This window comes from Solea solea, chromosome 5 (assembly GCF_958295425.1).
Source record: "Solea solea chromosome 5, fSolSol10.1, whole genome shotgun sequence".
NCBI classification, from domain to species: Eukaryota; Metazoa; Chordata; class Actinopteri; order Pleuronectiformes; family Soleidae; genus Solea; species Solea solea.
Genome location: NC_081138.1, coordinates 14468722 through 14483158, shown reverse-complemented (window position 1 = coordinate 14483158; position 14437 = coordinate 14468722). Strand labels below are relative to the sequence as shown.

Genomic DNA, 14437 nt, shown 5'->3' with positions numbered 1-14437 from the left:
CAATGCAAAGGATCGCAACTTCCAGTCATTGTCAGTAAATTGTGCCGTGACACCCAGGTAACTTTTGTTTTATCGATGTTTCCGTCGTTCAGCTTCTTAAAATCCGCCCAACAATCCCTCACCTCTCTCCATCTTCTGCTACTACCTCTCAGTCTCTCCTCTCTGACTGACTGCAGGCAAGTGGCTGTTTCGGGCTTTCATGTCAAAGGTCAGCACACACCAGAAGTAAACAAATCTCGGTTGTATTGATCGCAGCGATTAAGGCGTTAACTTTGATGGCCCTAATCTGAATATACGATGCAGTGTCTGTGCTGTGAACAATTTTTTGTTTGATGTGCTTTTCTATGTTTACAACAGGCAGTTAAAACCTTAAAAATGAGGCTGCATCCAGTTAAACCTAAAGGCAGTAAACTGTGGGAAAGAGAATTGTTTGTTTCATTTTAGCAGAGAGAAGTATTAAATAGGGCAGGTTGATTGCTACATTGTTGAACTACTGAGTTAACATGAAGACATGAAGCCTTTCATAATGAGAGTGAAGTGCTGCCAATCCCACTGAGAATCAACAGCAACATAATTTGTCATCACAGTTTTAAATGACACGGACACGGAGCCATGTTAGCATGAATGAAACCACAAACAACTCGCTGCAAAAATGGAAAATATGGAGATAGCTTGTGTCTCCTTTGGCTGCTCTCTGGCATAATCTAACTGTTTGCTCACTGCACTTATAAACGAGTAAAACAAGTCATTGGTGCAGAGGCCAAATCTGAGGAATCTAAAAAGGATCTGGATGTTATTCCCAGGCGTTGCCTGACCAGGTCACACGGAAAGTTTATATATATATGTATGTACATTTTGACAGGAGGCGAATCGGGGTAAATTTCAAAAGAAATCAAACATAAAATGACATTTGAAAATGATCTGGAACCAAGAACTATTATTTAACAAACATTCAAGCCATTTACTTTAAAAGGCTGTTCAGCCTTTTATGAAACATTGAACTCTCTGGTTGAACTGAAATCTGACAAACTAGCTCCTCATAAATTTCTCTGTATACACAACTGGGAAGAAATGCAAACAAAGCTGTAGCTAATTTAACCTTGATTACTTGTATGAAACAAGCAGATATTTTATTTTTGCTTGAAAATGGCATCATAATTTGAGGTTTCATGCTACAATTAGCTAACCATATCAATAACAATAACACACTACTCCTGATTTGATGTCATGAAAAAAAACCTCAGTGGAAGGGAAATATGTTTCCATTAAATGCTGCTGCTGCTGCTTGGTAAAAAACAATGGCAAACATTTGCTGGTCTCTTTTTCCCTTAAACAAGGGGAAAGTGACTTTGTCATCTTTCCGTACAATTAAGGCCTTAGAGAGTGTGGTGATGAGGCCGTGGCCGAGGCTGCGGCCTGGAGACTGCGCCAGACAGGAGGAGGGAAAGCCTGGAGAACCCTCAGTTGGAGTGAGAGCAGCATATTAAATCCAAGGTCAAGATTTTGAATGTACACATGCCAAAATATAATAAAAAGTGCAAGTCTGCTGCTGTCTTTTATGTGGATTTGGCCACGATCTTGTTTTGTTGCGTTGTGAGTGTCAATATTGTTTTTTTGCTCGTCAGCCAGGCATCAAGCGCCCATGTTTGACTGCAAAATGAATACGTGTCACCACATTTCTCATGGCGCACAAATGGGGACTTGACAGAGTGTGGTGAAGCAGATTTCAGTCGCCTCTCGGTATATGCAGAGCTGCTGAAATGTGTGTACTTGTGTTTGTAAACACTGGGCGTTGGGTCGTCACCACAGCCTCTTGCTATTAACTCACCGTTGCGTCTTGTTGGTTAAGTCCCTTTTTACACTTTGAAAAGTGTCGTGTTTGTTTGTTCAACATAAAATGTGGTTTTAGCTGTTCTTTAAGTAAAAAGGTTCTTATTTGTGAAGATGTTGCTGTTTCCTTTCTCGTGTGTGTGATACTTTTGGATTTTGTACCAACAAACAATTAGAATTAGTGATATCTAATGGTGAGCAACAAATGGAGGACTTTGTTTCAGCAAATGATGGTGACCTTTGCATACCAAGAAGCATGTAAACACTCTTTGTGAGCTCTCTTCACGTCTCAATTCTCCTTGTGTTTGCCGTCTGTTTGTCTCCTTAGTTGGTTTATGCATCAGTTTTTTTTGGGTGGAGCTGCCACATTGTGAGCTTCCTCTACAAAACGCAACCTCTGGCTTGTTTGTCAACATCAGAAACATGGTTGAGCAAGATGACTAAGATGGCAAGGCTCTTGCCCAAAGTACATACATATACATATGTATATATGTATATGTATATATATATATGTATATATATATGTATATATATATATATATAAATATATAAATATTCTATATTATCTGTTTGTGATACTTCATAAAAGTGATACAAATATGAATTGAGGTCCATATCTGCTGTAGTATATAGAATAGGAAACAAAAGTAAAAAAAATAAAAGATGAAGCAACTATTGCTTAAACACCAAAAACTCCATGCTCTCCGCTGATAAGTCCTGCAGTATGTACTTCACGGGCCACCCGGCTGCCATTCGGGCTCTGGTGAAAGCCTCATGCTGTGGTCACCTGCTGAGCTGAGCCATGATTGTGTGTCCTGGACGAGAGGCGGGAGTCTTGTGAATCACTTACCGTCAGATCAAATGGGAAATCCACAGATGATTCACAGAGATGAGTGACTCTGAGAAAGTGACTTTTTAACGATCCTCTCTGGTGTACTCGCTGCCTTCACCCACTCTGTGACTTACAGCAGAGACGTTCGCAGAGCTGCAGCACAATTAAACAAACAATCAATTACAAAAAGGCTTTTGTGTGCTGACACACAAGATTTTAACACAAGTTCATCCATCAACTGACAATCTATCTCCAATGTGTGTGATTAGTCAGTGGATTTTTACTTCATGTAAGCGCTCGTACCCAAGGCTTATGCATGTCATTACAGAGTAGGAAACAAGTGGAAACTGTGTGCTTTGATATTCCCTCTCACAGGCAAACCAAGTCTTTCCTCTTTCTGTTCCTATGCACAAGTGTTTTCCATTGTCGCATGTTGTCTTCATTTACTGGACCCGAAGAATCACTCAATCTCTTAAGCTTTGGGTCGCGGAACGTTTTCACTGTGTTTTCACTGCGATAATCATCCATTTTCCATTTCAACAGTTGATTGTTTATCGTGTGTTGTTTATCATTGTTAATGACCATCTGCCCATTTCAATTTCTGTCACATGATGGAAATCTCTTAAATATACCTCCACAAGCGTGCAATGCAGAAAATGAGATTACCCAAATCACAGCGGCCTCTAGCTGGATATGCAACCTTTCAGGGAAATTAATGAATCTCCTGACAACAGCTAATTTGGCATAGACAAACTAGACAGACAACGAAGTGATTGCTAGTGTAAACGTAAGATTTAAAAGTTGTGAGTGGAAGTTGTTTTTAGGATTTAAGGGTTTTTATCTTTCCTTGCACAGTTTTGTGACAAAGAAATCTGAACTGGCTTCCTCTGACAATAACAGTTATTAACCAAACAATCGACTAATTACCCAAACCCCAGCTCAGAGATGTAAGCCTCCCACTGCTTCATCTGCTCTAATCAGTACAGACAAGAGTACATTAGTACCACAGTTGGAGAAGCTGTGAAGAATGGTCATGCCAGAAGGTCACAGTGGCTTGTTGCCAAACCAGCATTTTAAATCAGAGGTGTGTATGTGTATGTGTATGTAATCTGTGAACTGAGTAGAAAAGACAATCCATTTACTACTTTTTGTACCTTTTGTAAAAAAGTAAAAAATATAGGCCGATATAAATCATAACTTTATGCCACTGACCACCTTTTTAAATCGCACAAGCTCACGGGGGGGGAAACAAACGATCTGATATCGGCTGAGTCGTAAACCAACCCGCACGAGTATCTGCAGTAGTAGTAGTCGGCTGACTGCAGATGCATATTCTGATTAGGGAGCCCCCCACCCAGTCATTCACAGAGGATCTCCCTTCAGAGCCGTACTCGCTGCTGCAGGCACCGCTGAATCATCCACTTTCTGTTGCACCGTCATGAACAAAACCAGTAAATGTGAGAAAACACTGTTAGCATGTGAAACTCGTCACAGACAGCGCTCGACTCAAAGCTCTCTTTCAGGGAAGTCTCAAATTCATTGATTGTTTCTGAAGCGGAGATTAATACTCGCTGGCGTCACTGTTGTGCTGTATAATGTTTGCTGTTTTCTCTCTCAGTAGGTTGTTGACGACAGTCAAATGGAAAAACAGCAAAGAATATCAGACGGATATTTGCTTCTTCTCCAGAAATAAGCATTCAAATCAAACATATCAATTGACAGTGAGTGCAGCTGTAATATCGAGAGTGAGGCTTCAGCCTTTTTTAAATCGAGAAACCCGAGTGAGTCAAATTAGAGGAATTAGTTTGAAGTCGCTCTTCATTGAATCTCTTATATGTCACGAGCAGCCGATGGGTTAGTGTTTGCCACAATCTGATCAGCACAGCGGAAAATGATATGTTTTTGCAGACGCCCACTTGATGTCGGTGTGTCACACTTCACACCACGTTGCTCATATTCCTGTTGTGTTGGAGCCCTGTCGTATCCCATAAATCAACACTGCCTCAGAGTTTTGCAACAGCTTCTTTTTTCGGCTGTGCCAGGAGGACTGCGGCGGCAATCTCGAGAATACTGCTCTGTGATTGGCTGGCAAATCACATTTATCAAAGGGCCGCATTTAGTGTCAGATCGTGATACATTTTTAATATGTTGTTTAAACAAGAGCAATAAAAACAAATAAAAACAAAAGGGGAAAAAAGTACATTATTACATAAAGTACGTTTAAGGAGGAGTGGGTTTGAGTTCACTACTGTTATGTTGCTGCAGTATCAGGGGCATCATAGACTTTTAATAATAGGATTAATTTTATACAGCTCCCGACACTGAATACACTTTATAGACAGTGTATTTGTTGTGTCAACAGTGTCAGGAGTGAACATTTCTTACATCATTCCGATTTCCCTAAACTAATATGTGGCTCAGACAAAAGAAGCCCACTTACAGTTGCTCGGCTGTCTCCTTTAACAGTTGCAGTTTATTTTGAGCACAATTGCAACACTTGTCTTTTAAAAGGTCATGCCCATTTACAGATCTGCAGTCGTCTATATGGGTTTTTATTCCGCCAATGCTATTGTCTGGCAAAAAAGCGTTCTGTTTATCACCAGTTTTGTCTCATACAAAGATTAATGTGTCCTTTGATAGTCACGGCATCGTCTCATGAGTGTGTGGTGGTGCTGTTTATGTGTGTGTGTGTGTCTCTGTGTGAATATGGTTAACATGGGAAAGGAAGAGCCTCCCACGCTGACAGGATGATGTGAGTGATGGTGGCCAGACACAAAGGCAAGCAGCTCAAAACACAAATAAAAAAACAACCGAACATAAAAAGCAAAGCCTCTGAAATGAAGCTGTTGACGCGGAAGGTGTAAAACATCTGAGGTGATTGAAGAAAGAGAACTTTTGAGTTTGAGGAAGAGCTGCTGAAAAAGTGAAGGAAAAGCGAAGGATTGCAGTAACAGTGTATAATATTTCTACACTGATGAAGGTCGTCGTCATATTTTTTTAGTGAATACGTACGTGTCATAAATATCTACATATGAGTATTAAGTCGCCGTGTGTCACCACATTTACATCTGTTTTCTCTTTCCTCTTAAATTGAGCAGGGATTATTTGCTCGTCTTTGACTGAGTCACCTCCCGCCATCTTTTCTTTTCTGAAGAACTAACTTAGAGTGAAACATGTTAATTATGGCTGTGTGTGTGTGTGTGTGTGGGGGGGGGGGGGGGGCGGTATACAAATTCACAGATAGTTGTTGAAGAAAGAAACTTTGTTCTGACTCTCAGTGCAGGACGTGCACCGACAGGCCTGCGCGTTAATCGCCTCAGTGTCGAACTGGCCCAAAGGTCACCATCTCAGCCTCCCAAACCAGTTAGCCCGGCCTGAATCGAACGCTCCTCAACTCTGACCTGTCAGTGTCGGGATCCAGGAAGAAATCACATCGTATTTTTTTTTTTACGTGCTCTGAGCTGCGTCGACCTCTGGTCCCACGGTGAAAACTGAATGGAGGCTGCATATGTAAAACAGTCACACACACACACACACACACACACACACACACACACTGGCTGGAAACAATAAATAGTCAAAGGAGAAAGTTGTTGTGTTTAAATTCGGGCTCCAACCAAGTAATTAACCTTGCTGCGGGTGACTGAGCGCCTCTCTGGGCTCAGCAGCATGTGTTCTTTTATAACAATGGACCGGTTTTACACAAACCCCGTGAACAGGCCTGAGGAAATGAACTGAGGCAACATTAAAGGTGTAAAGAAGTCATGCACAGGCTGCGCTGCAGTGTGTTTACACGAGTCAGTGTGCCGTGGTAACTGGTAACGTTTCCTGGACTCAAACAAAGGTCAGAAATGGCACATGTCATGAATGAATGGAACGGTTTCTCTCATTTGTTCTGTCGGGCGTTATTACATCTCCACGTCAGAGTCTTTGACTTTGCGACCTTTGAGTTTTGCCACTCAGTCTGAGTTTTTCCACTTTGAGCTTTTGGGGTTTTGAGTTTTCTGACTCACGGGGGAACTCTGTCGTGGGACAACACCGCCCTCTGCTGGAATTACATGTAGTGTAAAAAGGTAAAAACCTTCTGCCTGAGGCAAACACTCACGAGCCATTAGGTGTTCGACCATTTGTCAAGGCAAATGTGTAATCAGTCGATCACACAGCAGCAACTCTATGCATGCAGGAATGTAGACATGCTCAATACGACCACATCAGAATGTGGGAGAAAGGGCATTTAAGTGACTTATTATTTTAAAAACTGCTCATCTACTGGGATTTTCACACACAACCAGGGTAGGATTTACAGAGAATAGAAAAAAGGTTCTGTTTATAAAGAAGTCAGAGGTCAGAAGAGAATGGACAGACTGCTTTGGGACAACAGTAACTTAAATAACCACTGGTTATGAACGAGTTTATCTCTGCCGACATTTTAATACATGTTTTTTTTTTGCTTCACAGTGAATGAAATCATCGGCAGAGACATGTCTCAGTCCCCCGGCGCTCACGTGTCTCCATCATCACACAGCCAGTCATAGTTCAGCTCCACCTCGTCTCCTGCCATTCTTCACTCCACTCCTGCACTGACTGATCCTGATCCTGATCCTGATCCTGATCCTGGCCGACGTCCTGGACCTGTGTGCGATGGGAGACTATAGTCAAAGTCAGAGTATGGTTGGTGATTGTGTTCAGTCCTGATGTACCCGTTAGACCACCAGCCTGACAAGAGGACGCACGTCTGATGTCATTTAAAACTGAACGGTGTCTTATACTCAGCGACACAACAGAACTCACAGCTGTAAACACAAACATATGCAGGAGACGTAACAGCCACGTAGATGAACTTGTGGAATAGTCAGGTGCAGTGTAAAAATGTTGCTCAGTTCTCAGACGCCCAGCTCAGTGCAGACAGGACTACAGGTCGTCCTGCTGCTGCTGCGTCTCTCTCTCACCAGCCACGTTGACGTCCAGCGAAGACGTCACAACATATAAAACATTAAAAATGATTCAGAGAGCCACTTCCCAGCTCAACATGAGACGATGTAGCAAAACTAATCAGACTTGAAATGAGGGCTGGTTATTGCTACTGATTTCCCTGAATCGATTCAGATTCACAAGATCCCGATTTGATTTGACTTCCGATTTGATTTGATTCCAGTCAATATTGATACATTCAGTGCTATTTCAGTGTCCGTACCAATTACCAAACTATTGCTGCAGTACGTTTGGTATCCCTTTAACCCGATGCATCATTGAAAATGTGTTTTATAACATGTTTGTATTTAAAAATTGACCCCAAAGTAGTTACATGAATGCACTTTTTTTTAATACGACCACACAGTACAACTACACAGCACAGTTGTAGATTATAATTCAAACCTTAAAAATCCCTTTGAGTCACAATATTACAGCCTAGAAGTGCATCAGGCAGGCTGACACAAACTAAAATGTCCTCCTGAGAAGACAATCACGACGCCAAAGCACCTGACACGTGGTGTGTGGAAGTATTTCTGGTTCTACGCCATAGATGCTGCGATATTCTAATGTCATACGCATTCCAGAACGGGTGTCCTTCCTGTGGACACAAGATGGCTGCCTATGAAAACCCCAACTTCTATTTTAAAGAAATAATAACACACGCATATGGGTAGTGTGTTCAATTTATGGTATTAACCCCTCTTATACGAGTCAATATGTGAAATTTGATTACCAAATTCAAACTGTCAGGTCAGTTAAAACAATCACAGTCTAGTGATGACAACACCACGTCCACATGTCTGGTTTTTCCCCCCTTTGAAATAATAAATGGATTAAAGAGTGAGTGCAGGAGCCTGGCAGAGAGAAACTAGCCGCTCTGGCGTCGCTCTGGGATCTGCAACATTCCGCTACTTGTAGTAACCTTGCAGCCGTGTTGACATCAGCACTCGTCTCCTTCGTCCGTCCCCTCTTCACGCCGTCCTTCTCCTTCTTTGTCTTCACAGTCACGGTGAACAAAATGCCTTATACACATTCTATCGCATCTTAGAATAATATTGGCCACGGCTTTTCCCCTTCAGCTGACGTTTGAGTTTGAATATTTGTCCGTAAAGCGAGAGTCGACGTGTGCAGGATTCAGGACTGAAGTCATAGTCCCCGATATTTGACAGATGTCCGCGTTTGTCCACAGAGACGGATGACACGCTCTCATGTTTCTGTCCATGCAATAACTTATACTTATAACCACGTTTCCCAGTGACCTTGGTGTGCCTTCCGTTTTATGAGCAGGCGCCACAAACCTGTGACAAAATATTGTAAAAGCGTTTTATATACACACACACAAACACGTCTTGGATGTAAGTATTGACTCCACGCTTTTCTTCTGCAACGAACAAGGTCAAATTCCTAGAGTCCGGACATCTGGATGTAGCGGGGTCTTCCACATTCCCCTGTGTGACGTATTCATTCATTCATTCATTCATTCATTCATTCATTCATTCATTCATTCATTCATATTTCAGATGCCTGTTTGTCAGCAGCAATAACACACAGTCCTGAAAGGAAACACCAGAGTATTTTCATGCAGGTTATGACGAGGATGTGAACAGAGAGAGAGAGATTTGATTTCCATGTGCTTTTTTTATTTTTTATTTTTTTTTTGCCTTAAGCTTGACAATGACGCTCCTGCGTGTGAGAGCTGAGGAGCGTCGCATATGACAGTTTGAAGTCAGTTTCCAGGTGAAAATGATTTTGCTATGCATAAGAATTTTACCTAATGCCTTTAAAAAAAAAATAACAAAAAATAACAAAAAAGAAAAAGACAAAAAAAAGACAAAGACCTCGATGCCTGTAGATCTTGGCTGCAGACGTGTAGATGCTTGAGTGTCCATCAGTCGGTCGCTCCTGTTGTGGACACATCATGGACAGACATCTTAACAGGCTCAATTATACTGTATGTGTGTGTGTGTGTGAACGGATGACTGGTGTCTCCACCAAATATGCTGTACAGAAGACGGGGGGGGGGAGAGGAAAAAAAAGTCCTATTTTCAACAACACAAGCACACGCGTGTATTTAATCTATGCAAACTATAAGAAGCAAATGTGAAATATGACATTTAACGTGAGAAATGAGATTATTTGCATATATTTGTAAAGTCGCTTGGGGAACTCGAACGCCTAAACGGGAAGAATAAACATTCAGATAATGAGAGGATCATGTCGATTTGTAAACTAATAGGATGCCTTAACTCTTGTGTGTCTGTATGCTGTTCAGAGTTGATGATAAGACATACGTCGCTAACTGTTGTCGTTATTATGTGTTTGTTTATTGGGGGGCATATGACGCTGGTTCTGCAGCTTAAAAAAAAAAAGAAGAGAAAAGACTTGAGTCAATAAAAAGGAAAGAAGAAAGAAAAACAGCGTGGACAGTAAAGTGTCTCTGTCTGCTGTTCTCTTCTGTTTTAACCAAAGACCGAACAATGATGTTCCCATTTTACACAACAGTCAAGCAACAGAGACTCTTCTACTCTATTTTTGATACTTTCAAATGGATGTCATTCCTAAAAGGTTGTGGACATGCATGGGTATGTGTATGTATATATCTATATATATATACATCTATAGATATATACATATAAAACCATACATTAAAGAACTTGTTTTGTAACATAAAAGGGAAATACAGGTTTAGCTGATGTTTACCGAGCCTTGTATTGTCATTTCTTGTATATTTTGTATGTTATAATTTTTTTTTTTTTGTAATTTTTAAGACTGCAGTGCTTTTTTTTTGAAATTATTCAAAGGGAAAACCTTGCATCATAATGTAGGCTCTAAAGTAGTGTATATCAATAAAACAGAAAAGCTCAGCTGTGGCTCTGTGTCTCCTCTTTGTGCCTGTAACACTGAACTACGGAAGCGTAATGCTGCCATCTATACAAAAACGTTAGAACGTGATTTTTTTTTTGTATGTGTGGTAGCGTTACGCTTCCGTAAATATGTAATTTTGTGTGTGCTACAACTAAAGAAGCATCTGTTTGCTGACTTTACACATTTCATGATATTCCTCTTTATTATTGTTCTCATAAGAAGAACTGAGACAGAATTGTTGTTTAATTATTTCATTGTGTTATTAAATTATAAATTAAAAAGTGAATGAATCAGAACTTAAAAGAACTCTCTCTATATATATTTACTGTATATATATATATACATATACAGTACATACATTTATTTATGTGTATATGCACACATATTTATATATATATATATAGTATATATTATGTATACATTATGTCAAGATTTACAGACTTCCTCATTTCAATAATGACAACTGCTATCAAATTAGTTTTATTAATTCTTTTTTTAACCTCTGATTTCAGTTATGACACATGCATGACTCACTATGTGTCTCAAACAAGCCTTTTTCTGTGCAGTCTGTCCTTAAAGGGAAGTTAATACTTGCTTGTACAGCACTTTGTTTTCTCTTCCTGTAGACACCACTGTCAGCACATACACATTCAACATGAACCGCTCAGCTGAGCTGTCTCCTTCAGAGGAAATGGCTCCTGAGGAGTTTGATGGTGGGACAGTAGTGGCTTGTGTGATCTTGGGGCTGTCTTTCCTGGTAGGTGCTCCAGGAAACATCCTGGTGATCTGGACCATTCTGAGACACGTCAAGAAGCGTTCCCACACTGTGGTACTCATCCTGCACCTGGCTGCTGCTGACCTGTTGGTCCTCATCACCCTGCCACTCTGGATCTACTCCATGGCCCACTCCTGGGTGTTTGGAGAGGCCTCCTGCAAAGCCATGGTGTTCATGATCAACGCCTGTATGTACAGCAGTGTTTTCTTCATAACTCTGATGAGTGTGGAACGTTTTGTGGCTGTGCGCTACCCTTTCGCTTCGGCTGACTGGAAAAGGAAAAAAGCTCTGAATAAAGTAGTGCTGACTCTGTGGACCGCAGCGTTCCTGTTCAGCATTCCTGTCATCCCCACTCAGGTTGTAGGTGAGGATTCTGGTGAGGAGCACTGTCTGTACCGGGAGTATACCTCTGTGACCCAGGAGCTAGTGTGCCTGCTGTTAGAGACACTGGTGGGCTACATATTACCTTTCGCCATCCTGGTGGTCTGCTATGCCTGCTTGTGCAGCCGGATCACAAAGATGACTTTCAAGTCGAAGCACAAGTCTACTGTCCTCATTGCCAGCGTTGTGGTCGTGTTTGCCATTTGTTGGACACCTTATCACATAGGAAATGTCCTCTCACTCATCAAACTGGCCATCGAAGACTCCTTCTCTGCTGAAGCACAAACTCTGGAGCATGTCAGAAGCACCATGAGCTTCATCGCTGGAGCCATGGTGTTCATCAGCAGCACAGTGAACCCCATCCTCTACATGTTTGCAGCTCGATCCTTCAGGAGCTCCCTGCGCGACACTGGCATCCAGAAGCTCTTCCGACACATCTCCAGCACGTCCCCCGGCGAGGGCACCAGAGAAGTGTCCTTTGTTACGAAGAGACACAGCAATCAGACCAACAGCTCTAACTGTGTTTTGGAATCTAAGGACCAAATGGACATATTAATAAAAATGTGTGAAAACAATACTCCTGATGTGTAGATATTTGTATGCACTATGTATGTACTTTGGAAAAAAAGTAACATTTACAATTCAGATTAATAGGATGTCAGTTTGTCTGCACAATACTTGTCCCACTCTGTCTTGTGTGTCTGTAATTTACACACATGTATTATATATATATATATATATACTATAATGTAGGTACTTACATTTATACCATTTAATGTTGAATTTCTCAATGGATTTGTAAATAAATGTACAGTATTGTTCATTGATTACAGCAAAGATAAATTGTGTTGATTATATTGGTAATTCTTCTCTTTTTTTCTTCTCATTTAATGTTGTCTTCTTGTCCGTCTGTGTCGGGGAGTTGCAACAGCTCAACAAAATGTTTGCTAATTTTCCTCAAAAACTGTTTTTTTACTATGACACATTAAGTACAGATTGTTGAGGAATCACATTAGGTGACAGCCATGATCTCCACTTCCTCTCATTGGAAAGATTGCAAAATGAAAACGTTCATGTTCCCTTTGGTGAGCAGCAAAAAGAGGAATCATGTCTTTAAGTTTTGTCACAGTCTTAGAGGCAGCTTATTCAATGTTTTTCCTCTGACAGGGAAGTTTGTATCATAGAAGCAGTTTGGGTTTGGTTCTCAAACTCATGAAAGTTTCCCATTGTCATGACAACTGAAATACCAATGTCATCAACTGACCAGCAGGTGGCATTGAAAGCATCCTGCTTGTGTGTGTTGCTTCACAATAACAAAACACACCTACACATCACTTTCAATTTAGGAAATTGCTAAAGTCATACCTCATGGACATTAGTGCTAATGATACACTCTAATGATACACACCTTAGATTTTGACATGAGTTTTAATACTTATCCATATTGAGGAAAAATGACATGACTTGAACTTGAGCGAACTCATTGTGAGAGGATTCAACACTTCTTTCTAGAGCCCGTAATTATTAGTGAGTCCAGACTATTTAAACTGTGACAGTGGAAAATTACAGAGAGCAAAGGGTGTGACAAAAACAAATGTGTGTCAGGCTAGATCACACAAGAAAACTGCCTCCAAGACACACACGACTTTCTCACAGAATGAGGAAGGAGTGTACATATACTTATATTACTTTAGCTTTCAGGACCACTATATTCCCACAACATGCCTTACTTTTCATATGTATTGTGAGTTTTCCAATTAAATATCAGACTAAAAATTAGGCACAGAATTGTAGAAGAGCATAGGCACACACCTGCCCCTTGGCATCTACCATACTTGACATGTAGTGGTAACAATAAGGTTAAATGCAAGCAATACCTGCCTGAATACATGCCTCATAGTATAACCTGCTGTATGAGCAATCACTTATTTTTGTAAAATGATCGCTGTAATCCCTTGACATGTGACCCATTCTTTCCTAGGCCAGTCAAATAATAAACACTACAGGTCAAGACCTGTCAACTGTATAGACTGAGCCACAATCCTATAGTTCAGTGGAAGGGAAAATCTTACAAGGTTCTCAGTCGTTATCTTCAGTGGTTGGCTGTAGGAAATAATCATTTCTGCATGAGGGAGGAGAATTGGGAATTATTGTCATGACTGGGGGATTTGAATGAGTGAAAGAAAGAGAACAGACAAAAAGCTCTGCATTCACTACTGTCTGCTGGCCCATGACAAGCAAAGATGGGAGTGTCAGCAGCAACAAAACAGTGCATTCTGAGAACTGAGCCAAACACTTGTGAAAACCCCATCAGGCCATCAAGTAACTATGGAGTGATTAAACCCACCTTTTTTGTTGTTTTAAGGTGCCATATTTTACATTTCTGTAGACAAAAAATGAAGTGAGCCATCATAAACCAGTCATGTTAAATTTTAATTGTTTCTAAATCTGTAATCTGGATCAGATCAAACCACAGACAACCCACATGGACAAATCATATAAATGATTTACAGGTTAATTAATTATAAATTAAATAATCTTTTTAGATACACAGCAGATTACACAGGACAACATAAATTGACTGCTTATACATTTTTTGTCAACTCCTTAATATTAAGTTCTATATTTCTATACTCCGACTGCAGGTAAGCAGGTCTGTGGATGATCAAAACAGATTGGGGCCACTGAGCATCAAGTCTGGTCCCCGTTTTTTGGGGAAAAAGGCAACTGTTCAGTAGGGGTGTTGTGATATGATCTTAAAATCATGTAACAATATTTCA

At 40.7% G+C, this 14437-nt stretch overlaps 2 protein-coding genes across 2 annotated transcripts in view; both read left to right on the top strand.

The window, feature by feature from the left end:
• nfatc3a (nuclear factor of activated T cells 3a) overlaps positions 1-7675 on the top strand; it is a 57575-nt gene extending 49900 nt beyond the window's left edge. Inside the window, exon 10 of the mRNA XM_058629301.1 lies at positions 7121-7675. Coding sequence (XP_058485284.1) covers positions 7121-7197 — 77 coding nt within the window. The 3' untranslated portion in view covers positions 7198-7675. The remainder of the gene's footprint in view (positions 1-7120) is intronic.
• A 3475-nt stretch (positions 7676-11150) lies between these two features.
• Positions 11151-12442, top strand: si:dkey-148a17.6 (uncharacterized protein LOC108190685 homolog). Its single transcript, XM_058629878.1, has one exon. The coding sequence runs from the start codon at positions 11157-11159 to the stop codon at positions 12246-12248; it is 1092 nt and encodes a 363-aa protein (XP_058485861.1). The 5' UTR covers positions 11151-11156; the 3' UTR covers positions 12249-12442.
• The last annotated feature ends 1995 nt before the right edge of the window (positions 12443-14437 follow it).